Source organism: Heterocephalus glaber, unplaced genomic scaffold (genome assembly GCF_053883595.1).
Source record: "Heterocephalus glaber isolate CG9 unplaced genomic scaffold, H.glaber_assembly_v1.0 deba00001600, whole genome shotgun sequence".
Taxonomy (NCBI): domain Eukaryota; kingdom Metazoa; phylum Chordata; class Mammalia; order Rodentia; family Bathyergidae; genus Heterocephalus; species Heterocephalus glaber.
The window spans coordinates 13,945,597-13,971,094 of NW_028258372.1; the positions used below are offsets into that span (position 1 = coordinate 13,945,597).

Below are 25,498 nucleotides of genomic sequence, written 5' to 3' on the forward strand. Positions count from 1 at the left end.
CTTACCCCATCTGGTAGTGCCCTCCAGCACACAGCACTGACAAATTCGTTTGTATCATCTTCTTTTCGGTCTTTATCCAGAACACTTTTGACTGTATCAAACTTAAAAGTTAACAAAGTCTTAGAAAGTCCTTTATAATATAGGTACAGGGAATTGTTCTCACTTCCTAAAAGTAAATAATAAAAATAGTTTCAGAGAATGGGAGAACTTCGAATTAGAGTGTCATCCAAAAAGCAATTATAACCCAAAATTTTAGTTAAGAAAACCAATAATATTTTATGGTCTTATCTGAAAGACTAGATCATAGGGCTAAGTGAAAACCAGGTGAGAAAAGGATTGTTGGATAAAGGCTATAGTTTACTAATCTAAAGAAGTAATCAGGGGTGGGGATGTAGGTCAGTGGTATAGCACTTACCTAAAATGACGTAACAATATTGATAATTCTAAGATTGAAACTGTCATATAAAAATTACTGAGAGCAGAGGTCTATAGAACAAGAAGTTAGCTATAAAAATCCTAAATTACATTTGGAAAGAACACCATGTAGAGAGGAAAATGAAAGTTGTAGTAGAAGAAAGGCAGATTTAAATAAACTACACTATTCATTTCCCATTTCCCAACTCAGGCCTTATTCTATTAGGTGAGTGGTCTATAAACCTGCATTTCTGAGCAGTCTATCAAGATAGGATTATTGGGCTAGGTATTTCCTTTGTAATATTTAAGTTCATACATGTAGAGAGAATACAACTTATTAAATGAAGGGCAAGTTATTAACAGCACTGACAAAAGCTCATTATGTATCTTAGAACATTTGAATAATATCAAATTTAATTTTCTTTTAATTTAAAATTGTATAAATTATCAACAATAAAAGCTCTAGAATGACAAATCAATGCTACTCAAACAGATTGCTTAATGAAGAGAATACTAGATAGAGAAATATCAAACTCAAGAAAAACATTTTTTTCTTGGCATATTATTTGCAGAAATTAATTGTCCTATCTTCTACATAAACCTATAGAAACTATGTTGTAATAGAGAATGACTACAAAACACAGTTAGAAATCTTATACTATATCACATATTCAGGGCTTATGCTCAATTTAAGAAAAAGGCAGGGAGAGACTAATATTCTTCCAGTATAACTTGAGGATAAATTCATAGTGCTAAGGCATCCAATCTATCTGTACATTGCCTTCTGAGTACACAGATCATTTCTCTACTGAACTCAAATGCAGCGACAGATATCTGTTAAAAGGTTCCTTTAAAAGATGGTTTTGCTTACCACAAGCTATATAATCTCCGTTGGAAGCAAGGCCTACAAAGTTTTTTTCATTGATATGACCCTTGAAGGAACGTAGGCAGTATGGCTTTCCTACATTCCACAGTTTTAGCTGGCTGTCTGTTGAGCTGAGGTAAACACAAAGAGTTACGACAAATTTAAGACTTCTTGGCATGAAATGCATAATTAGGGCAATCCAATACTAGATCTGGAGCCAGACTGTCTACATTAGAATGTTCAATCTGCTATTAATTTGCTTTTAACTCTAGGCAAGTTATAAAACCATCAATTAAATACGAAATATAATGATTACTACTTTACAGAATTACATGAATCTAATGAGACAGTGTGAAAATTAAATTTATGTAAAATGCTTTCGACAATGCTTAGTTATGTAGGATATGATTTTAAAACATGGGGCATCAATAGCACCATATCATCATCACCAAACAATGAAAAAGCTCTGTTGGGAAATGTGTATAATTTTTAGGGATACATTTGTCCTCCTGATCAGATTCACTTTTGAACTGTTTAGTTCTATTGTATATAGAATATAACCTATTTTTGCAGGTCAGACATTCCTACAGGTGAGGGATAAGGCTGAAAGGTCTATGTATAAAGTATAAAGCAGTTTATCTTGCCCCCAGAATTTACAAATGGAGTTATTTACCAAAAAATAATTTTGTGCAAAATTTAAAAAATCACAGGTAATCCCATCATATGCAGGCAATCTTAAGACTTTCACCAAACACCATATTTTTTCTCTAATTTTTTGTAACAAAGCTTGGACCATATTATACATAAAATTCTGTAAACTGCTTCCTGCACTGACTAACTTGTTTTACATTTTTCTGTAAAAGTCCAATATACTTATTAATGACCACAAAAAATGCCACATTATTTCTTACTCTAATAGTCACTGAATAGGATACCATGCTAAAGGTTGTACATGTTTTAGTTAAGGATTCACAACATGAATGTTATTAGCTCCATTTTGAGAATTAGAAAACTGAGGTTTAGAAGTTTAAGGACATTTTCAAGGTATCAAAGCTAGTACTGTACAGCCAAGTCCCAAACTGATTTCAGAGACCAAATTCCTCCTTACATTTTTCTCCAGTGTTTCTCATAAATCTTTCAAAATAACATCTATTTTTCAGCATTAGTTTCAATTTGTTTTGTTCAATGTTACAGTTAATATCCATTTAGGTCTATAATTTAAAATATATTTAAGTATTAATTTTAGTATTCCCAAATACACATGTGGATGACTTTGTCTTAATACCTCTAAGTTTCAAATCTGTCCAAGAAAAAAAAAATCATTGTGATTCATAAAAACTAAGAGGTCAGAATGACTGGTGAAAAAATGTATTACATGTCCATTTTTTTTCCCCATTAACCTTACTGGTACATTTTAGGTATAAAATACAGTTGCATTCATCATTGGGATCTTGTACCATTACATGAGTATCTTGGTTCTTATTTTTTTCCCCTTCCCTTGCCCTCCTTTCACCCCCTCCACCCTTCCCTATTTGCAAAGTCCTTTTTTCCATTCTTTTCCTCTTCTCATATTTTTTCCTTTCCCTTTTTTCCCTTCCCCTACCCCTCCAAATCCTCCTGCTGTTTTAGACCTTTTCTTCCTGTTACACAATATCGGTTATAAATTTTTTAAATTACAATATTAAGATCTAGGAGACATTACCACAGATTTTACAGAATTTAAAAGGATACAGAAAGCATATTACAAAAATCTTTTTTGAAATAAATTTGACAACTTCTAAGAAGTAACTTAGAAGACAAATTAATGAAACTAACTCTGGAGGAAATATAAAATTTGAATAGCACCTATTAAAGAAAGTATATTCCTGGCTTGAAAACCTACCTATATGACAACAGCAGGCTCATAAACATTTTAACTGATAAATTATATCAAACATTTAAAGCAGAAAAAAGAAGGAACACTTCTCCCCTCATTTTAGGAAATCAACATTGTGCTAATCCTAAAACTGGATAAAGATAATAGAAGAAAAAGGTATGAACATAGATAGAAATTTGTTTAACAAAACAAATGCTCAGAAGTCAGATCTGGCAGTATGTAGAAATGGTTTTATTATAGGGATGGCAGTGTTGGTTCAGCATTGGAAGATCCACCCCCAAAAGTCATCATTTTAACAGAGGAAAGGAGAAAGTCATATGATCCTGTCACTAGTTGGAGAAAGAGTGCTGGACCAAATTCTACAGCTGTTCATGGTAAAAGCTATCAGGAGACTAGAAGTAGAAGAGAACCTTCTCAACAGATCAAAGACGTGTAGTCCATACTTCCAACAAAAACTCCTTCTATGAATGGAGACGATACAATGCTTTCTCCCTAAAGTGGGGAACAAGGGCATATGTACCTACTCTTTATCCGTCCATTAGACTTCGAAACATAGGTCTAAACCAAAATAGTCTGGCAATAAAATGACACAACTAGGACAGGATTGGCACAGCAGAAGCAAAATCTTTATATGTAGATGAAATGATCAATGATCATCTACAGAGAAAATACTAAGAAATCTCTAGGAGCCCCTAGAACTTGTACTTGAATTTAGCAGGATTAGAAAACACAAGGTATATATAAAAATTCAGGTCTGTGTATACTTGCTATAAATGAAGAACTGGATATTGAAATTTAAGTTATGTAGGAGTACAAAGGACCCAGAAAAGCCAAAAGCAAAAACAAAAACAAAAACAGTGTTGGAAGACGTTTAGCACCCAATTTTAAGACTTCTTCTAAAGCTACAGTAATCAAGGCAGTGTTGGTGTAAGGAGAGACATATAGATCATTGGAATAAAACAGAGAATCTAGAAATAGAATCACACATATATGGTCCACTGAGTTTTGAAAGATTATTTATTATGTCCATTTTATTAAGATAACCAAGATTTGCAATTCAATTAAGTACATGTGTATTTCAATTAACTGAGTCAAACTGATTGAATATTTGTAAATCTGAAATTAAAGAAAAACATTTTTGCCATGAATACAAATAATATTTAAATTATTTATTCCTTTTATATTTACTCCTAAAAGTAGGATCTTTTTGACTGGTTACCACTTAATTTAAATTTGTAAACTTACTACCCACATTAGTTCCCCTTGGAAACCTCAGTTGACACTTAATTTTTTTGCCTTTTCTTTAACTCAATTCATATTACCTTGCTAAAACACCTCAAATTATCAAGTTCTCATTTGAGAGATACCAAATATAAGGCATTGGTATAAATAACTTAAGAGAAACAAGAAACTAAGTAAAAAAAAATAATGTAACATTAAATTTGAGAAGAAATAGTAAATATAAAAGAGAAATTAAGAATGGCTATTTACTAGAATAATACAAAGTTAAGAATTATGAGATGGATAACCAAAAAATGAGACTACCTATGATAGCAGAAGAACTTTGTCAATATTTTGACAACTGAGACTTGTGTATCATCTCACTAATGCCTTTAATCAAAGTAAAAAAAACAACTAAAAGCTTATATTTTAATTTTTTATCCAGAAGGCTACTCAAAGTGTATCTGTCAGGTATAAATAGTCATTTTAGAAAGTTCTCTTCAAAACATATTTATAACTATGCCCAATTCTCAAGAGATTCACTGTTTAAGTTTACTAGAACTTCAGGAAAGAACTAATGCCTATACTCCTCAAACTTCTTAGAAATTGAAAAAGAGGGACATTGTCAAACTCATTCCTTAAAGCTAGTATAATCCTGCTACCAAAACCAGACAGATTCAACAAAACAAGAAAACTCCAGGTCAACTTATTTAATGGACATAGATGGAAAAATCCTTAAAAAGCTCATACATCATGATCAAATTGGCTTCATCCCACGTATGCAAAGATGGTTCAACATACAGCAATAAATGTAACATACCACATAAACCAAAGGGTAACAATCACATGATCATCGATAGATACAGAAAAGGCCTTTCCCAAAATCCAGTAACAACTCATGATGAAACCTCTGATGAAAATAAGTATAGAAGGTCCTTACCTCAAATAAAAAAGCCAGTTATGACAAACTCACTGCCAACATCATACTAAAAAGGAAAAACTGAAAGCATTCCCTCTAAAATCAGAAAAACAAATCTCTCACCACTGCTGTTAAATATAGTACCCAAAACTTTAGCAGGAACAAGCAGGCAAGATAAAGAAATAAAATGGATACAAATAGGAAAAAAAAGAAGTCAAACTATCTTTATTTGTAAATGACATGATGCTTTACAAAGAAGGCCCAAAAATCTCTGCCACAAGACTGTTAGCACTAATAAATTCAGCAGGATACAAAATCAACAAAAAGAAATCAATAGCATTCCTACACACTAACAATGAACCCACTGAGAAACAAATGAAGAAAACAATCCCATTCATGGTAGATTCCAAAAACATTAAACAGCTAGGAAGTAACCTAACCAAGAAAGTGAAAAACCTCTAACAATAGCTACCATACTCTGAAAGAGACTGAAGAGGGCATTAGGAAAGATATCCTAGATATACAGACCAATATTGCCAAAATGGCTATATTACAAAAAATGATATATGGATTTAATGTAATTCCAATCAAAATATCAGCAGCATTCATCACAGAACTAGAAAAAAAAAATCCTTAAATTTATACAGAATCAGGTGAGGTCCAGAATGGTCAAAGCAATCCTGACCAAAAAGAGCAAAACAGAAGGTATAACAATTCCAATTTCAAGTTATACTATAAAACCACAGTAATAAAAACAGCACGGTAGTGGTACAAAAATAGACATGTTAAACAGTGGAATGGAATTAAGGATGCATGAGAACCCATGCTCCTACAGCCATCTGACTTTTGATGAATGTGGCAAAAGCATACATTGAAAAAAGATAGCTTCTTTAACAAATGGTGCTGAGAAAACTGGTTATTCACAGAAGAATGAATCTAGATCCTTATCTCTCACCCTGTACTAAAAATCAAATAAAAATGGATCAGAGACCTAGATCTAAAAACATCACGGTAAAATCAGAGAAATCAATGTCAGTATACAAGTAAAAAATGACTTAAAACTAAAAATAATTTTATTACTGTATTGTAATTATATATACAGTAACATTAGTTGACTTTAATAATAAAATGCTTCTCATTTTACTGCATCAACTACGTTGTTCTCTTCAGGAGAAGCACTAAGCAAAATTCAATTTGAAGTTCAAATTAAATTAAATGTAAGAGTATTAGGTAACGGGCAATATTAAAAACTGGTATTTACAGGATTTTATTAAAATACTATATATAAATGAGCAATTCAGATCAGAACACATGTACTTTAATGGGAAAAGATATAAGTATCTATCATTTAAGAAAAAGATGCATAAAACCCAATGTTATTCTTTACATACACTGATAGTGACTTTACAAACTATCAAATGATGACAATTCTGTATTAAGCTCATCCTCTAAGGAAAGTAATACTCACGCAGAGACAATTTCCTCACCACTCACAAACTTTGCATATGACACTGCTTTTCGGTGTCCCTTGAATACCATGATTGGCTGTTTAGTGTTACGAAGATCATAGTAGTGGACACAGTGATCTAAAACAAAACAAACAAAATGAGATAAAGGTAATAAATGAAGAAATAGAGAGCAAAGCTAACAAGTGGCTTTAGTATTTTTCATCAAATGTTTCACAGACAATATCAAATCTCTTAACAGAGAGGCAGAGCATTATGGTAGCACAGTAAAATGCTCCAGCAAGCCATTCTCCCACAGAAACATCAATTTGAACTATTCATGTAGGAAATTACCTTCACGAGAGCTAAGAAAATCAGGTGAGATATCACAGAACCCAGTTTTTGCATAATAATAAACACATTGAAGAAAGAAAAGAGTTGCCCATGAACCTCTACCTGAACTTCAAGAACACAGTACGAAGAGAAGCCTAGGAAGAGGGAATTAGGTCCCAGCCTTAGACTCAAACCTAGTACATGGTCCGCCATGATGCAATCCAGTACTAGATAGGGCCTTACAATCTCTTTCCCCTGGTTAGTGACTTTGGGCTGAGCCTGAGGACCACAGTTAGCCTGGTGAACAAGTAATTGTCCATACCACCCTGTTACCAAACTCGCACAGTACAATGCAGAGAAAAGTCCCCATCCCTTGTGAGTAGGACAAAATAATCATAGGACTGCCTTGGATTCAGTGTCAGGCCAGTGAAACACAATACTGAGCAGACCCCAAGGGTTAAAACCTAACTATATGTTGCTTACAAGAAACTCACTTTACCTCTAAGGACATTCATAGGTTGAAAGTGAAAGGACTGAAAAATATATTCTTTGTAAAGCGCATCTAAAAGAATGCAGAAGTAGCCATATTTATTTCAGATAACAGACTTTAAATCAAAAGCAGTAAAGAGAGACAAAGGTCACTATGTAATAATAAAGGGGTCAATTTGATAAGAGGAAATAGGAATTTTAATTATATATGCACTCAACATCAGAGCACATAAATATATAAAGCAAATACTAACAGACCTAAAGGAAAAGACAGATTCCAACAGAGTACCAGAAGAGCACATTAATTCTTAACTTTCAACAATTGACAATTCTTAACTTTTCAACATTTGTCAATTGCTCTTTTCCATCTAGGTAGGAAATCAACAAAGAAACAACAGAATTAACTATGCTCCGGGACAAATAGACCTAATGGACATCTATAGAATACATCATTCAACAGCTGCAAAAAGCACATTCTTCTCAATCCCACATAGGACACAAGACAAATAGTAACTTAAAAAAAAAAATTTAAACACCCAGATTCACAGACTATCTTTTCCAATGATAGTGCAATAAAAAGAACAATCAAGGGCCGGGGATTTAGCTCAGTGGTTCCGCTGCCTGCCTTGCAAGCGGAAGGACCTGAGTTCCATCCCCAGTACCAAAAAAAAAAAAAAGAGCAATCAATAACAGGTTAAATTTTAGAATTTATACAAACACATGGAAATTAAACAACTTACTCCTGAATGATCAGTGGCTCAGGAAACTTAACTTATGTTTACTTAATGCATGTTCGTTTTCGTTGACTCCTAAATTGAATGTAAGCACCACAAAAGCAGAAGACTCTGTTTATCACTGTATCCCATTTGACATCCCTCAATATTGCATGTATTTCCAGTAAATGTATGCATTTAAAATACTATGGTTGACATATAGATTACTAATTTAGATAAATACAAAACAATTTATTTACTATCTTCTGATTTTGTATAAGTTTTTAGAGTACAAAGCCAAGGATGGGTTTGCATTTTTGGTTGTAAACTTAAATTTATAGGGTCATGGGTAAGGTGATTTTTCATTTACGCCCTTAAGATTTAAATTTTTTTCAAATATATGTTATTATAAAACTCTACATGTTTAGCAGATGGAATTTTAATTATTTTTAAACATCTGTATGTACTAAAAGAAATGGTAATTACAGATATAGCCATCTGTTCTGATGGTAATGGCCTTTCAAGAGATTAGAAAACAAGAGTTTTGGAATAAATGAATGGCTCTTAATAGAAGACCACAACTAAGCAACATAACCACTCTTGCTGAATAATCAGAAAATAATCTTTCCTCATAAACCAGACTTAGGATGTGGTGCTGGGAACTGTTCCAAGCAATGGGATGTGATGACAGGCAAAAAGGGTGGTTGGGGGAATGGCTGCAGACCTGCAGTTCCTAACTCACTCCTACTCCTTTCTGGGCCAATGTGATTTTACTTATTTGCATAGTGCACAGAAGTTAGGAGAGGCGAGGCTGGTAAAAGGCCCAGGGAGGAAGCCAAGGTTAGGTGACGGCTGTCTAACCCCAGGACATGGGGCTTGCTTTACATACCTGATCCTTCCTTTGTTAGATTAGCCTAGCGATCAGTGATGGCAAACCTTTCAGAGATGAGTGCCCAAACTGCAATCCAAAACCTACTTACTTACTGCAATGTGCCAACACTATGATTAAACATGAATACGAAGTTTTAGTGTAGATAAAACAACTAATACATTGGCATCTTTTGTATTAAAAGAAAAATAAATAACATGCATGCCATAGGTTTACCACCACTGGCCTAGCTCTACAATGCACAACAGGGTATATGTGTGTGTGTTTGTATTAACAAAAAAAGTGAGTCGGTAAGGCTGAGTTTTAAGATTAATATCTGTGTGGTCACTCTGTGAAGGAATGACTACATGAAGCAAGGACCAAAATTCTGAACTTTTCAACATCCTTGGCTTTTAGGGAGACCCTTTAAGGGAAGCCCTCTTTGTGGCTCCAGCAGCCAGTGTTTTTCCCTGCCGCAGTAATGATTAATAGTGTCTTGGTAGCTAAAAGAGAAAAGGTGGGGAGGGTTGTTTACATGCTGCGAGATCACTGTAACCTAAGTCACTGTGTTGAAATGGGATAAATGTAATAGAACGCAATGGGTAATGTGTCTGATCCTGGTTTCTTTTCTCCTCCAAATGCTGCCACCCCACCCCCAATTATTGTATTTGTCTGGGCTTTTAGGACTTCACTAAGTCTCAGAGTTGGTGATTGTGTAGTTTGTGTAAATAGAGTATGTTGGTCTTGTCTCCATGTTCTTTTGGGGCTTTACTGTTTATATAATTTTTTTTTCTTTTTTCGTATTGAGAGAAAAATAGCCAAAACGCCTCTGACAGAAGGTTCTGAACCAGGAGGCCCTTTTTGAAGTGGGGATCTTGAACCATCTTCTGTATTTTCCTTTCCCTTGTTTCCTATCTGGGACCAAATCTGTCCTAAAAACTTGACTCCTACCCTTTTCTCTCTTAAAAGAAAACCTACACACCCACACATATACCAATTTAATTCTTAGATTATCTCTGTAACATAAATGGCTTATGCAGAAATTCTGAAGGAGCAAGAAGTCTACTCCTTGTTCCCAACCTTCTGAGTCAATATGGTTATTTGACGCAACTCATGCTAAAGATGACATTGGATGGATCAAACCTGCTCAATTTGTAATCCTAGAGAGAAGTAAGTGGAGTCAGGAGACCAGGAAAGAGAATAAGAATGTATATTCAAGTCATTCAGAATCTTTTACGCAGGTACAAGAAATTTATGTCAAAGTGGCTCTAAGACTGTTCACTAGGAGACAAATGTAACTCCATGTTTACTGCTAGAAAGCAAAGCTTTGTGTGAAATCTTGAATTTATGGGGAGGCATAAAGTGAGAAGCCTGTCTGTTCTTTCTCTGAATGCTTCAAGTCATTCCTGAACTGCACAAGACTAAGCCCCCTTGGGCTTTGATGACCTTCATAACTGGGATGTCTATTTGATGATTTTGCTGTATCCCAGTACTGAACTTAACTTCCTTTTCTGTTTCATTATTTTGTAACATGCCCATCCCTTCTTCTTTCGCTGTGAAAATACAATGAATAAAGTCTTATTGGTACTTAAAAAGAAAAAAAGTAATTAAATAGATGTGCTAGCACCCAGCAACACTTTCTCATGATTTACAGTGATGAGAGCAGAGTGACTGACACACTGGCTGTTATCCAGGAAGCATGGGGTGGGGGGAATCTGTAGTGCAGTATCACTGCAAGTGTGCAACTTCACACTTACTCTGTCGCACAACTGTGAAGTCATAATCATCTTCATGTTCTCTCACTTTCTATTTTTCTTTGTTCTCTACACTTCTGATTAAATTCTATTTCCTTTGCACAAATGAAAGTTCTTTCTGTACCCTTTTAATACCCACTGAAAAAAAATCAAGATAAAATACAAATGGTTTCTATATTTTAAAGAAAAGGAGAAAATATATTTAAAATATCAACCCTAGAGATGAAGACAACTTTATAGGAATGAGTGCTTAATGAAGGAGTATGAAGCTTGGTTTTGTAATCTGTCATAGCTACTGTAAGATATCTATAGTATTTTTGGCAGTATTTTAACAAAATACAGATACCCTCAGGACTATCATAAAATAGACTTCCTAGTCTTATACTTCATAATCACTGTGGGAACAATCAGGTTATAAGTGTGCTCCTGTACACATACATAAAGAAGCTTGGATTTTAAAAAAAGTTTTATTAGTACATGCTTGCAGTATACAATTGTTTACATTCTTTGTGTGGAGCTGGTACAAGTACATAACACATTTTAATTTCTTTTCTCATCCCTTTTCCTCCCCTTCCTCTTCCCTCCCTCATCTACTTCCTTTCCACTTTGAGGAAGATCTTTCTACTTTCTAATATCTTTTATTTTGCTCTTTATTCATAATTTGGGTTTCTCATGTGAGAGATACCATGAGATATTTAAGCTTGTGTGTCTGATTTATTTCACTTATCATTATGGTCTCAAGGCATATTCATTTTTCTACCAGTGACTCAAGTTTATCTTTCTTTATGACATAGTACTATTCCATTGTATGTAGTAAATACCACATTTTATCTGTTCATATGCTGATGGACAATAAGTCTGGATTTTTTTTAAAATAAAACAATATGCTTTTAGACTAAAGCATTATGTCAATATTAATGAAGTTATAAGTATACCAGCTATGTTTTGTAAATAAAGAGGGGAAGAGGAGAAGGGAGGGGAGGAGAATGGGAATAAAGAAGATATATCATGTACAGGTACAAATTCCCTATGATGAATGTTATCATTATGTATATCAAAAAGGTACCAATAAATGTTTTGCTTCAAAAAAATAAGTATACCACCTATGAAAGGTCCTTTTTTGGAAATAATAAATGAAACACTTTCTCACTGATTAAAGTTCTATCTCTAATTTAGACTTTTGACATAATGATATAGTGAGCTGAGACAGGTTTATTGCCTTTGTAAATAATTTCAGTGCAAAAATAATCATATAATTCATGGTAAACTAACCTAACAAAATTAGAAATTATACAAGGAGAAAAGCTGCTTATTTTCCTGTGGCTCTCTATTTCCACAGCAACTTTTTATCCCCACCCTGAGTACACAGCTGCATTTTAACTAGTGTTCCAGAAAGTCTTTGTCTCAGTGTAAGTAGGCAGATGCCACACTAGAATGACTTAAAAATCTAATCTATAAATAGAGAATTTAGTGCAAAACATGAGCAGATTTGGCACTCTAATGCTATTTTTTATGAAGCATTATGATATTTTCAAGAAGCCATAATTAATCCTATTATCTTAATACTAAGGGCCCATAAGAAAAATAACTTTTTAACTGGATATATTTGGCCCAGTTTGCTAAATGCTACTAGAACTCAAAATGGATGCAGGTACAGTACCATTCGTTAGATAAATCAAAATTTCTTACTATGACACATAAAGGCTTTCATTACTTCTATTTACATTTCTAATTTCATATTCCATCAATTCAGGAATCTATTTTCAGTGTAGCTGCTCTTGTGCAAAGTCAGAGAAAGAGAAACAGGAATAATTTGAGAAGGCTGTGATTGGTTCAGATTTTGACTCAGTAGGATTCTGACAGATGCATACAAAAATAATTTTTTCAAAAAAGATCTGTATTTACCTCAAATCTAAAAACACTCTTCTAATGACATTTTTAACAATGGATTATAATTTGTTTGCTTTTGTATCTCATCTGAAAAACTGCTACCTTTGAGAGGTAGAGTTAAAAAAATTTATATACATAAAAGCAAAGATATAAAAATGTTTGTGAAATTAATAAATGAATAATACAATTTTGAAAAAAAGAATTCCAGGTACACTTACTAGAGTGATGAAGAAATACTTTTTGGTTTTTTTGAGAATAATATATGGTTAAGCTCCTCTAAGTAATCACTACTTTCCTCTCAGGGTTTATGTAAAACCTTTAGATATGTATTCTATATTTTAGAAGATCTACAGTTGAAATGAAGAGTACAAAGCTTATTGAATACATGCCTTAATGCTGATCAGTATCATAACCACTGTGCTTATGGATTCTGAGTGCCAGCAAAGTATTTCGTGACTACTTAGCACACAGATGTTTCATACCAGCTTCCAATTAATGTTGCTTAGTAATAGTTATATAACTCTACTAGGTTTATAAGATCAAGTAACATTTTTATTTTCTGTGATTTGGAATTGATTTTACTGTGAATTAAATTTTCTCTTAAAATACGTTAAGTGCAATATATATGCAAAAATATGTAAAATAAAATCTATACATACACATAGTGACATTACAACTACATCGCAACTTGTTAAAAAGCCACTAACACCTGTATTATGTATTTCACAACTGTCCCTTCATTCATACTGACTGCTTTACAGGAAAACGAAACATTTCAGAAATATAAGGAGAACAGAATGTATAAACCGCATTGATAGCTTTTAGTAAATGAAAATTTGTTGTAATTAACAGAAAAGTTAACATCTAAACATGTTATATATGCGAAACTATTGTAAATGCTTTAGATGAAGTATCTCACTCATTTCTTCTTATACCAACCCTAATGAAGTAGGTTCTTTTATTATCCTCTGACAAATAAAGAAAAGGCCTGGAGATGTGGCTCACTGATGGAACTCTTGTCCAGCACATGCAAAGGTCTGGGTTCAATCACAACTGCATGTGCGCTGCACATGTTTGCGCCCATGTGCACGCACACGCACACACACACACACGCACACGCACATACACACACAAAGTAGGGCCAGAAGTATCAAGCCGTCTTGCTATAGCCAGCCTCCTAAGAAGCAATAATAAACATACAAGAAGAACGAAAAAGAAAATGATTATTAATATAGATTAACATCTACCTTCTTTGTTAGTTTTCTATTTGTTCTTTATTCCTATTTCTTTCTTCCACTCTCTTCTTTTGGCTTATGTAGCTTAAACAGACCATTTTCATATATAACTCTATTTTCTCTTCTCTCTCAGCGTATCAATTATACTTCTAGTCCAAGTCCAATTCAAATGACATTATACTTCACAGGTAGTGTCTTTAGAATAAAATAATTCTAATTTCTCTCCTGTATCCTTACTGTTATTCTCTTCACATATGCACGAATAAACACAAATACATCCACATTGTATATAAAAAATCAAACGCATTATTGCTATTTTGACCAAACTGTTTCCTCTTAGATCAGTTAAAAACGAAACTTAAGTTTTTATTTTACCTTCACTTATTCCTTTTTAGTTTTCTCCCTTTCTTTATGTCAATTTTAGTTTCAAACCTGAATTACTTGCTTTATCTTTAAGCAACTTCTTTTAAAATTTCTTACACAGACAAGTGTATTGCTGGCAACAAATACTCTTAACTTTTATTTGAAAATGTCTCTTTCTCTACTGCTTCTTTTTTTTAAATTTGGTGGTGGTGCTGGTGTTAGGGTTAGTACCCACTGAGTTACACCCCTACACTTCTCCTTCACTATGGAGAATAATTCCACTAAGTATAACATCTTATACTGACTTTTTCTTTCAACACTTTAAGTAGTCTACTCTTCTTGTTTGCATAGTTTTTGAGAGTCAGATGTTATTTTACCTTGTTCCTCTGTAGGTGTGGTGTGTTCCTCTGGCTTCTTTTAGGATTTTTTATAGTTTGAAAATTTTATGGCTGGAATATTTCTGCATTTATCCTGCTTGGTTTTCTTTGAGCTTTCTCAATCTGTGGTTTAATATCTAATCTTAATCTGGGAAAATTCTCAATCATTATTGTTTCAAATATATATATATTTTTTTACTTTTTGGTATTCTTATTACACATATCTTACAAGTTTTGTAGTTATCCCACAGTCCTTGGATATTTTGATTTGTCTGTTTTCAATTTTTGTTCTGTTTTTCAGTTCTGGATGTTTCTATCTGATGTGTCTTCAAGCTCAAAGATTCTTTCCATGGTGTATCCAGTCTATTAGTAAGCCTATGAAAGAAATTCATTTCTGTTACAGTGCTTGCAGTACAAGTTTTAGCCTTCTAGTAAAAACTGATTGGAAAATAGAGTTCCCTTATAATCCTGTCAACCCCCACTCCCCCACTGCTGATAACCCACACTAGTTTACCTATGCTACCCATAATGATTATTTGTTTACAGTTTTGGATTATGAATAAAAATCCCATGAGTTATTCTAATATGTCTTTTGTATAAATACATATCCTGTTCTAGATCTATTATATGTATTACTTCCAAGATCACAGTTTTATCTTTATAGTAAGTCCTAAAAGCAGGGTAATATAATCTCTTTGCTTTTAGTTTCAAAATTGTTTTAGCTTTTTACTTCCTTTACCATTCCACATAAAGTTTACTAAAATTGGTAAACTTTATCAATTCTATATATCTACAGAGAATCTTACTGGATTTTATTAGAATTGAGATAAGCCTATAATCAATTAAGGGAGGATTTATATTTCTAGTATACTAAATTTTCTAATTCATAAATACAACATATATCTCCATTTACTTAGGCTGGCTTTTATTTCATCTACGAGCATTTTGTAGTTTTCAGTATATAGATCTTGAACACATTTTACTGGATATATGCCTAAGAATTTCATTTTGGGGTGGAGCATGACTGCATTATTTTAAATTTTGCTTTTTCAATTCTTCACTGGTAGCAGATACAGAAAAACAACTGGTTTCTGGGTACTGACATTGTAGCTTACTAAACGCTATTATTTCCAGCACTCTGTTTATTTCTAAGAATTTTGTATTGTAGACCGATATGTTGTCTTCAAGTGGGTAGTTTCATTTTTTAACTTTAAATCTTATTTGTATGTTATTTCTTTTAATGTGTGGTGCTATGATTTTTTCAGTTCAATATCAAATAGGAGTGATGAAAAAGGACCACATTCTTGATTTGCATTTACAGGGTTAAACATTCAATAATGCATCATTTGCATAGTTTCGGTTTATATGTTCTGTAGCAGAAGGAAGAAGTTTCTCTTTTGTTTTCTTGAGACTTTAATCATGAATGGATACTGCACTTTGTCCTTTTCTTTTTGCATCAACTAACGTGTCTTTTTCCTTTAAACTGTTAATATTAATCCCTCCAAGCCTTGCCTTCCTAAGAATATATCTGGTATTAATTTTTATATTATTGTATTTCACTTGCTAATTTTTGTTAAGAATTTTTGAATTTACATTTATAAAGAATATTGGTCTGTAGTTCTCTAGTAGTAGTTTTGCTGGCCACATGGGGTGGCAAGTGTTTGCTGAACATTTTGTGAAAGAAATTACAAGTACTGTTAATTAGTCCTTAATGCAATTCATGTAGGGGACTGGATAACCTTTTGGACTCTAACCTTCTACCAATTCCAAGTACCTTTTGTTTTTTATGTAGAAGAAACTTTTTACCTGATATTAAAGTCCTTTGGCTGGAAGAACTTAACAGTTCTCGTATTTCAAGTCTGCTAACGATGAACATTATCTCAGAACAGTAAAATGTTACCTCGATTTCTTAAAACTTCTACGTCTTAGAAAAAAATGATGTACTTAAATTTAAATGTTTGTTTTTATTTTTTTCTCCAGAAACATAGGCTTGTCTGTCATATGCTATGAATATTAGATTTACAATGTACTCCTGAATGGAGGAACTGCTTCCACTAAACTGCAATAAAGCTTTCCTTTTTCTCCCAGAGGTTAAAATGATAAAATTCTGGGAAGAGTAATGAATCAACTTAAAAGCTAACCAAATGGTCCAAAGACCTCTGTAGTGATCTGGTTTGTAAATTCAGAGACACTAATGTTATCCTTCCAAAAGAAAAAGACCTGAAATCTTTAGTCATTTACCAAAATAAAGTTTTGCTTCACTTGTCCATATGGCTCTCAGCATGTTCCCTGCAGGTTGCTAAACAGAGAGGATTGAACACTGAAGCAGTAATGTTACGCTGGATGATGATTTTGCTGTAAAAGAAAACTCAAATTTTAAAAAAGGTGCCTGATGTCCACCTACTAGTCTACTCATGCATGTTGAGTTTATACCCAACGTATACTAGTCACAGTTTCTGAATTAATACAATGATTTTGGTTGTTTTAGGAGGAAAAATTTTATTTTTGTCTTCATGCATAAAAGACATTTTAATTGAAAATTCAATTCTGGGTTTATATTTTTCCCATTTGGCACTTTAAATGTATGGGGGCTCCACTGATTTCTCAGCCTGTGACCTGTGTCAGACTTGAAATTTGTTATAATTCTTAACTTTTCCTATACATATTTTTCTCTGACTAGCTTAAAGATTTCTTTTTTCAGTAGCTTAACTGTGACATGTGCAGGATTTTTTTTTTCCTTTTCTTAAACAGTTTTTATTTTTATTCTGGTTGAGGTTTTGAGTTTCTGGATCTATGGTTTGACGGTTTTATAAATCTAGAAAAACTCTCAGTCATCTCTTCAAAAATTTCTTTTGTCCCGTTCTTTTCCTGCAACTCCATTTATAACACTGCCTGACATTTCACAATTCTTAATTACATTGTTATGTTTTTCCCTCCAAATCTGAGTTTCATTTTGGATAATTTCTAGTGATCTGTCTTTAAATTTACTATTTTTTCCCCTTGGCCTGAATCCAATATGCTAATAATGACATCAAAAGAATTACTTCTTCTTGTTTCAAGACTTTAGTATTCTCATTTTATTTTTTAAAAATACTTTCCATTCCTTAGCTAAAATTCCATCTTTTCAAACATGTTGTCTATCTTTGCTACTAGATCCTTTAACGTTTTAATCACTCATTTTTAAATTTCTTTCTCATACCCCAGTACTGGGTTAGTGACTTGGCACTGGGCTTCAAAGTCTTTTGTGTCAAGCAATTTTTTATTACATTTAAGAGGCCTTGCATAAAACAGCAAAAACTGAGCTGACTGATATTTTGGCCTGGAAATGGGTCCACCTGTTTTTCTCTTCGGACATTAGTATGAAGAGATCAACCAAGCCAGTGGTTCAGCTGAGTTTAGGGTGCTAAGCTTACCATCAATGGACTACAGTTGCAACGTTTGTCCAGCAATGAGCTCCTGTTACCTTGTGTTTGGTGTCATCTGGGGTGACAGGCAATTTTTCTTGGTGCACATCTACCTTTAGTTTTTAGAATTCTCTGTATATCTAAGCTTAAGATGGTTATTTCTTCATGTTACTGTTCCTACTTCAGCAAAAGATTGCTCTTGCTTATTTTGATGCTACTTGGGGCCAGGGTTTTCAGTCCTTCTGGTCAACCATTTTAAGACACATGTGCCCAAGCTCAGGTATGGAGTATTTTTAATGTTCATGTCCCTAACCATCATGGCAGGCAAACCTATACACAGACTCTGAGACAGGTCTTAGTTAGGAGAGAGTTAATGTCATTTTGTCAGTGGGTGTAGATCTCTACTTCATACTGACAGAGGGTCCTAGTTTCAAGAAGTTCTTATATTCTTCCCAGGTTAACGCTCCTGATCCATATGATGTTTCCCACAGGTGATCCAGCATGAATTCCTACATGTCAATGACAAGGGCAAGTACCCTGGTCCATCCTTTTTTTTGAGTAGTCATGAGAAGAGCTTCTAAGTGTGCACTCCTCTTGTGTTTTGGGGTTCCAGTTTTTCTGCACTCATATGCCATGTCATATATGGTCTTTAGAAATGCATTAAAATTTTTGCTAATTTCTTTTTACTAACTTCATGATGGCTACTTCTTCCTTTTGTGATCTGCAAATGATGAAACAATTCATGTACCCCATTATTTCTTGAAGGGGCTTGTGAGATTAACTCTTTGATGAAGGTAAAAAAATGTTGTAATTTTATAGCTTATATAGCTTTTTCTGGTTTTAAAATGAGTGACATTTTCTTGTGGCTCTCTATATAGTAAGCAGAAGTAAAACAATGTGAATATCTTATGACTATATTTTCTTATCTATGGAGATAACTTCTGAATTCTTTCGTAAGAGAAAATTGCATTTATTCTGCCTGTTGTAGTGTTCTTTCCCATTCATAGCAGTCTACAATGATAAAAGCTTACTCTTTCCTTGTTTGCTTTGCAGTACATTTGTTTAGGGATTCCAGTTAGAAAATTTTAAGATACATCCCACTGAACTTGATCTCACAATAAGTTAGTTTTGTTTTTGATATCAGTAATGCTATATACTTAGTTATAAATAAAGTTAGGTGAAATGACCTAGAAAATAATATTACAAGGATGTTAAGTGTAAGCTAATAGAAGTCTAACAATTTAAAATTAGCAAAACTTCACATATCTTTATTTGGTTTGTAATGTAAAAAACACACTTAATTTTTATGGTACAGCAGAACTGTGAGGGAGAGTTAATGAGAATTGAGGAGTAAAGCAGTGGCTAGAAAAAGAAGTTCCTGAGAGTCTAATCTTCCTTCTATACCCACAGATGGTTCTTAAATAATAGAAAGTCCAGGTTTTCAGATTTGTATGAATTTATCAAAAAATTCCCATATTTTTACTAAAAATCACTTCACTTATATCATAAAAATAAACATTTCTATAACTAAAAAAGTTTTTATATAACATCGTGCTATACTTCATTTAAAGACTACCAATACAAACACTTAGCACCGGTTTTTTGACTGGTACCAGTCACTTAACAGTTCTCTAGCATATAACCCCTATCCTTATTTGCCCCCAATTACCTAAACTAGTAGATTGGTAGACAGCAAACTTTATTTTGCCTGCAAGAATATTGCACAATTACATGTTCATAAATTTTTAAATGGATAAGTAATGAGCTCTAGAGCAATATTAATTATACTTGTTATAATAGTCTTAGAAAGGCTGCAAAGGCCAAATTCTCTAAGTTTAATATGGTATAACTTTTCCAATAGCATTTCTATTTTACTATTTGGTTTTGTATTATTTCGTGTTTCTCTCTCTCTCTCTGTCAAAAGCTTCACCATACAGATATCAACTTATATATGAAAAAAGACCCCATTTAATCTGCCAGACTATGCTTTTTTAATTAAAAGTGTTAATATGCATCCCAGCAACAAACTCATTTCTGAATTCTAATTCTATGACAGATAAATGGGTAAATAGGGTGTAAATGTTATTGCCTGGTTGAAATAAGATTTGCTTTCAACATTTGGTGCTGATGCTTTGGATCTTTGCTTCCATGAGACTTATTCTCATGAACAATGCATACACTTCTTTTTTTGGGGGGGGGGCAATACTCAGAAGAGGGAAGTCCTTTAAAGAGAAAATTGCATCTACTTCTACTGTTTCACTTAACATATATCTAAAGAGAAAACACTACAACATGCTGTAAAATAGTTCTTCTAATGCCACATATTACTTAACAGAAATGCCTATAATATAGAGAATGATAGGAAGTTACTCTATCACCAACATTTTGAACAATTCTTTTATTTGACAATCCTGGGGTTTTTACACCCTAGAATAATGTACTACATTAAAATTCAGGACAATGAGAGAAACGTCTTTCTTTTGTAAAGCATGAGGAAAGTTACCATAAAAGCTTAAGTGAAAATGAAATGACATGACACCCAAAGCTTCACTGCAGACATATCAACTAACATATACAATTAGAGGACCTAAAATTAATTCTTTTCAGTTTATTCATGTCTACATACACCTTGCACAGTGTTAGTGTTCCACCAGGGTTTTCTTAACTATTTTGAAGATCTTTACATTAGACTAAAAGTAAAGTATTTAAATACGTATTTCCATAAGTGAAGATTTTGGAAAGCATGTGTATAAAAGTAGCAGTAGCCTTTGGTAGAATTTTTTCTGTGCTTTCAGACCAGTCACTGACAGTGATATAATTGGCTACAAATACACTATTACTGTACATGCAGTAATCTTTTATAAATAAAAGATGATCAGTTAGAGGCTTAATAATCATGTAAGAGGGCCTTTATTCACTCACTATCATAAAAATTCATACAATGGTATATTATTTAGTTATTGCCACAAAATTTCTATGTCAGATATTATTTCAAAATTTAGTGGCTTAGAACATTCATTCACTCGCATTGGCCTGGGGACAGCTCAGGGTCACTTCTTTATGTGTATGGAGTTTTATCAGGGCAGGGCAAGGAGACTCCACTCCAAGTGTCCTCTTCAGATCAGCAGCTGGCTTGGGCATATTCTCCTTAGGTGATGGCAGAGGAGCAAGAGTAAGCAAGCCCAACTATGCACACGTTTCAAACTTCTGCTTCATTTAACATCACTTTAGTCAAACCAAGTCAGAATGCCATGCTCTGAGTTACATAGCAAACCTCTAGCCCCCAAAGAAACAGGGAGGGGTGAAGAATTAAGGCCATCAATACAATTTACTACAAATATTAAATACAAAACAAATCTTTCAACAGCTTACAATAATAGCTTAATACTGATTAATAGAAAACAATCAGCTCTATTCTTGAAGTAAAATTAGTAGAGTCTAAAAGGTATTTTATAGGGCTTAATATTAATTCAAGACAATTAAGAGACAGATCTGACATTTAAAATATTAACTGGTGTACATATTACATTTATAAATCAGACAGTCAAAAAAAGATGAGAAAATAAACACTAAATGGAAAGGAAGCTGGCTCAGATAGGCTTTCAAGAAATTGCCTGATAATGGTAATCTATATATTCCAATTTAAACTAGTGTCTTCTAGGGAAAAAAAAAAAAGATAAGTTACATTTAATTCAATTGGGCTTTTTAAGATGATGTCCCTGTCTAAATACTGTAACTCATCTATTAGTGACTAAATGTTGTATTTTCTACATGGCCCTCTATAATATACCCTCTTCTTAAAATCCTCATTCCAATTCTCACTAAAGAAATAACCGATCATTACATATTCATCACTATATGTGTATCTTAACTTTGCAAGGTGTATTAGTCAGCTTTGTATTGCTGTGACAAAATCTGACACAATCAACTTGAATGGAAAAAGTATTTATTTTGCCTTACAGTCATTTGTCTCCATTGCTTTTAGTACTGTGGTGGCAAAAGATTATGGTGGGGAATGTGTGGGAGAGCAAAGCTACTCATCCAATAGCAGCCAAGAAGCAACAGAAGAGAGGGAAGGGCCTAAATTCCAATAATCCCTTCAAGGGCACCATCCAGTAGTGCTATCACTACTGGAACCAAGCTTTCAACAAGCCTTTGGTGGAACATTTAGGATCCAAACAAGAACACAAAAGAAAATGAAAAAAACAATCAAGATTTAAAACAAGAAAAATGATTTTTAAAATTTTCAAAAATATTTAAAGAACCGTGTTGGACAGACTGACATTATACAATAATAAGCCAGACTTAGAATTCAAATTTTAAAAAACTGCAATGAGAAAAAACACATTTTTCCAGGACTCTGTCAGTAAAACACATAGGAGGATGTATAAACATTTTTCTCCCAAGGATGAATCTCTGAGTAAGCCACAATCTTGGTTTATTCTGGCTTTGTGCTTATTTTAACACTGCCCTTAAACCAAACTCACAGAGGCTGTAGTTTAGGTTCAGTGTAAGTATATTCGGTGCTTGCCAAAAGGAACATGAATGATACTGCTAACAATGAAGTTCAAATGCTAAGTGAAGAGCTTTGATCGCCTCGTAGCTACCATCCTGGTTATGAATTATTTCTATACCTTAAAACTTTACTGTGTATCACATTTTTTTCCTCTGAGAGGTAAGCCCGTTCCTGGAGTATATATTTATTCCTCTTCTTTGCTTTATGGTTTGACCATCATGCATATATTTCTAAATAATATACTAGTACTGTATGTTCACGAATGCAACAGAAATGTCTATTTTCTGAGGTTTTCACTCAACATTTATGTTACTCACTGATACCAATTTATGGATCTGTCATTCATTCATTTTCACAGCTATGTGCATCCTACAATATGAAATGTCCTATCAGTAAACATGTGTATTGTTTCAGCATTTTATTACTAAAAATAATGCCACAATACACATTATTTATGTTTTTCTCAGGCAGAGCTGCCATAACTTCAGAGTGCCTAAGAATCAACTGAGGAGCCTGTTGAGGCACAGTCCCCTGAAGTCCACCCCAGGAACTCTGGCTTGGTAGGGTGGGTTCCAGAACTTTTGTTCTCCACAGCCCCCAGGTGATGTCAATGCCATGTGCACAGATTACACTGAACAGCAAGGCTGCAGGTATAACTACCTTTTTTCTTTTCCTAAAGGCCATAACCATGCAATCTGTATAATAATTGTTTATCATTTATGCACTTTAAATATCTCTTCCCAATTCATGACTTTAAAAATTTTTCTTTTACATATTATGAACAGGAATTTTAATTCAATTGTAAACAAAAGCCTTACATTTCATTTATGATTTATACTTTTGGTATCTTTGTTTGTTTTGGTACCGGGGATTGAACTTGGGACCTTATGCTTGTAAGGCAGGCACCAGAACCACTGAGCTAAATCCCTGGCCCTTATACTTTTGGTATCTTAAAGTCTTCTCTACCACAAGGTTATGAAGATATTCTCTAATATTATGTACTGAATATGTGATAGCTTTACTGTTCACATTTAAAGTGCTTAATCAACTGGAATTGCCTCTGTGTATGATGTGAGGTAGAGGTCCAATTTAATTTTCCCAAAGAAATATCAATAGTTCAAACATAGAAATAGCATTTTTTTCACCCAAAATGTTACACAATATCAATTTGGCTATATATCAAATACTTATATACTTGTGAGCCTGGTTCTGTACCACTGAACTATCTACATCTATGCCAAAATAAGACTTAATTTTCCACACCCTTGTTTGAAATGTGTCAACTATAAAGAATGTTATTGTATTTTTAAGATTGTAACTAATCTATTAACGTCTCCTTTTCCCTAGAGCCATTAACAATTTCTATTTACTATAATTAGGTTTATTTGAACTTCTATCTACTACCTTATTTTTGCCTTTTAGTTGACTCGAATTTTCTTTGCTTTCTTTCCCTTTTCCTTTCTTACTTTCTTTTCAATTACCCAGTATTCAACTATTCCCCCCCTAATAGTTTGTATTTTGTGTTTTGGCTCTATTATTTCAGTGGTTTCTCTAAAATATGCATCATGTAGTTCATACTTACAAAGTATTTACAGTGATTACTCAATATTAGTTTTAAAAAATGCATGATTATCATATCTATATTAGTAACAGCTGAATATGTTATATCTTAACATTTATCTGCATTTAACATAAATACTATAATTTTTTTATGAAGCCCATTGTTTAAAAGATCTGGCTACATGGTCACTTAAACCCTGGAAGGAAAGACAGATACAAAGAAATGAAAAGATTTACTAGGTGCTTCAAAGTTATTCTTGTTACAGCAGTATCAAAAGTTTATTTTTATTTAACAAAGTAATAGAGTAATTTGCTTCCTGAATATTGCCTTCATACATGCCTATTCTATTTGAGTTCACTCAAATTACTTGGAGACTTGAAAATGAAATGACTTTTTCTTTTTTAAAGTAGGGAAATTTATTGGGGAATAGGAATAGTTCCTGAGAGACAGGAAGGGTCCCAAATGGGTTGCCCAAAAATGATGTCTTTGATATTCATTTTTAAATTATCTATGCAATATAGATAACTAAAATACATATTCATGAATGTTCTGACATTAATCAAGACTTATTAAAGAACTACTCAGACATTTAACTTATTTATAGGGTGAAGGAAAGAATATTATTCCTGTGGATAAATTCTGTATAAAATAAGACAAGGTAGATTCATCATCTTAACAAATCTAAAATATTATCTCTTACTTCAATAAAATGGAAAAATATACTAAAATACACTCCAATCTTGTAAACATTGAAGTTTCTCCATGTTAACCCCAATAAAATGTACTAAGTCAGGTTTCATAGCTCCTAAAGACTTGGTTCTTAAGTTGAAAGGAATTAATTATTCCTTGGTAATTGTGATTTTGGGGGAAAAGGGAGAGGACAGGTAGTTCATGAACTGACTCCACAAATTATATATATTTTATATAGTATATTCATCTTTTAGAATGCATTCAATTTTTTTAAAAGAAAAACTGGTCTTCTAAATATAGTAAAGTATTTACTGAGAAGAAATCAATCTACCTATCCACCTGTCCATCTAGTATGGAAAGGTATCTGTAAAACTACTACCAGTAGTTAACTCTTGGCAGGTAGTTTAATAAAGTTTGGCCAATGGAAATTTGAGCTTTATTTCTTACATATAAAAGTTAAATGAGGGTATAATCTTTTACTAGTGGCTTAATTAAATAAAAACAATTTTAAATAATTACATAAAACTTTAAAATGAAAGGAGTATATAATATAGGCCTAGAGAAC

At 33.2% G+C, this 25,498-nt stretch overlaps 1 protein-coding gene across 6 annotated transcripts in view; it reads right to left on the reverse strand.

Moving 5' to 3' along the window:
• Cop1 (COP1 E3 ubiquitin ligase) overlaps positions 1 to 25,498 on the reverse strand; it is a 201,676-nt gene that overhangs the window by 37,089 nt on the left and 139,089 nt on the right. For 5 of the 6 annotated variants that reach the window (XM_013075379.3, XM_004853391.4, XM_087194140.1 and 2 more), the window contains 3 exons: positions 6,764 to 6,881; positions 1,286 to 1,410; positions 6 to 166 (listed from right to left, as the gene is read on the reverse strand). In XM_013075379.3, the coding sequence (XP_012930833.1) occupies positions 6 to 166; positions 1,286 to 1,410; positions 6,764 to 6,881 (404 nt within the window). Of the gene's footprint in view, positions 1 to 5; positions 167 to 1,285; positions 1,411 to 6,763; positions 6,882 to 14,991; positions 15,138 to 25,498 lie in introns of those variants that run through there. The other variant, XR_015444327.1, reaches the window with a different exon arrangement.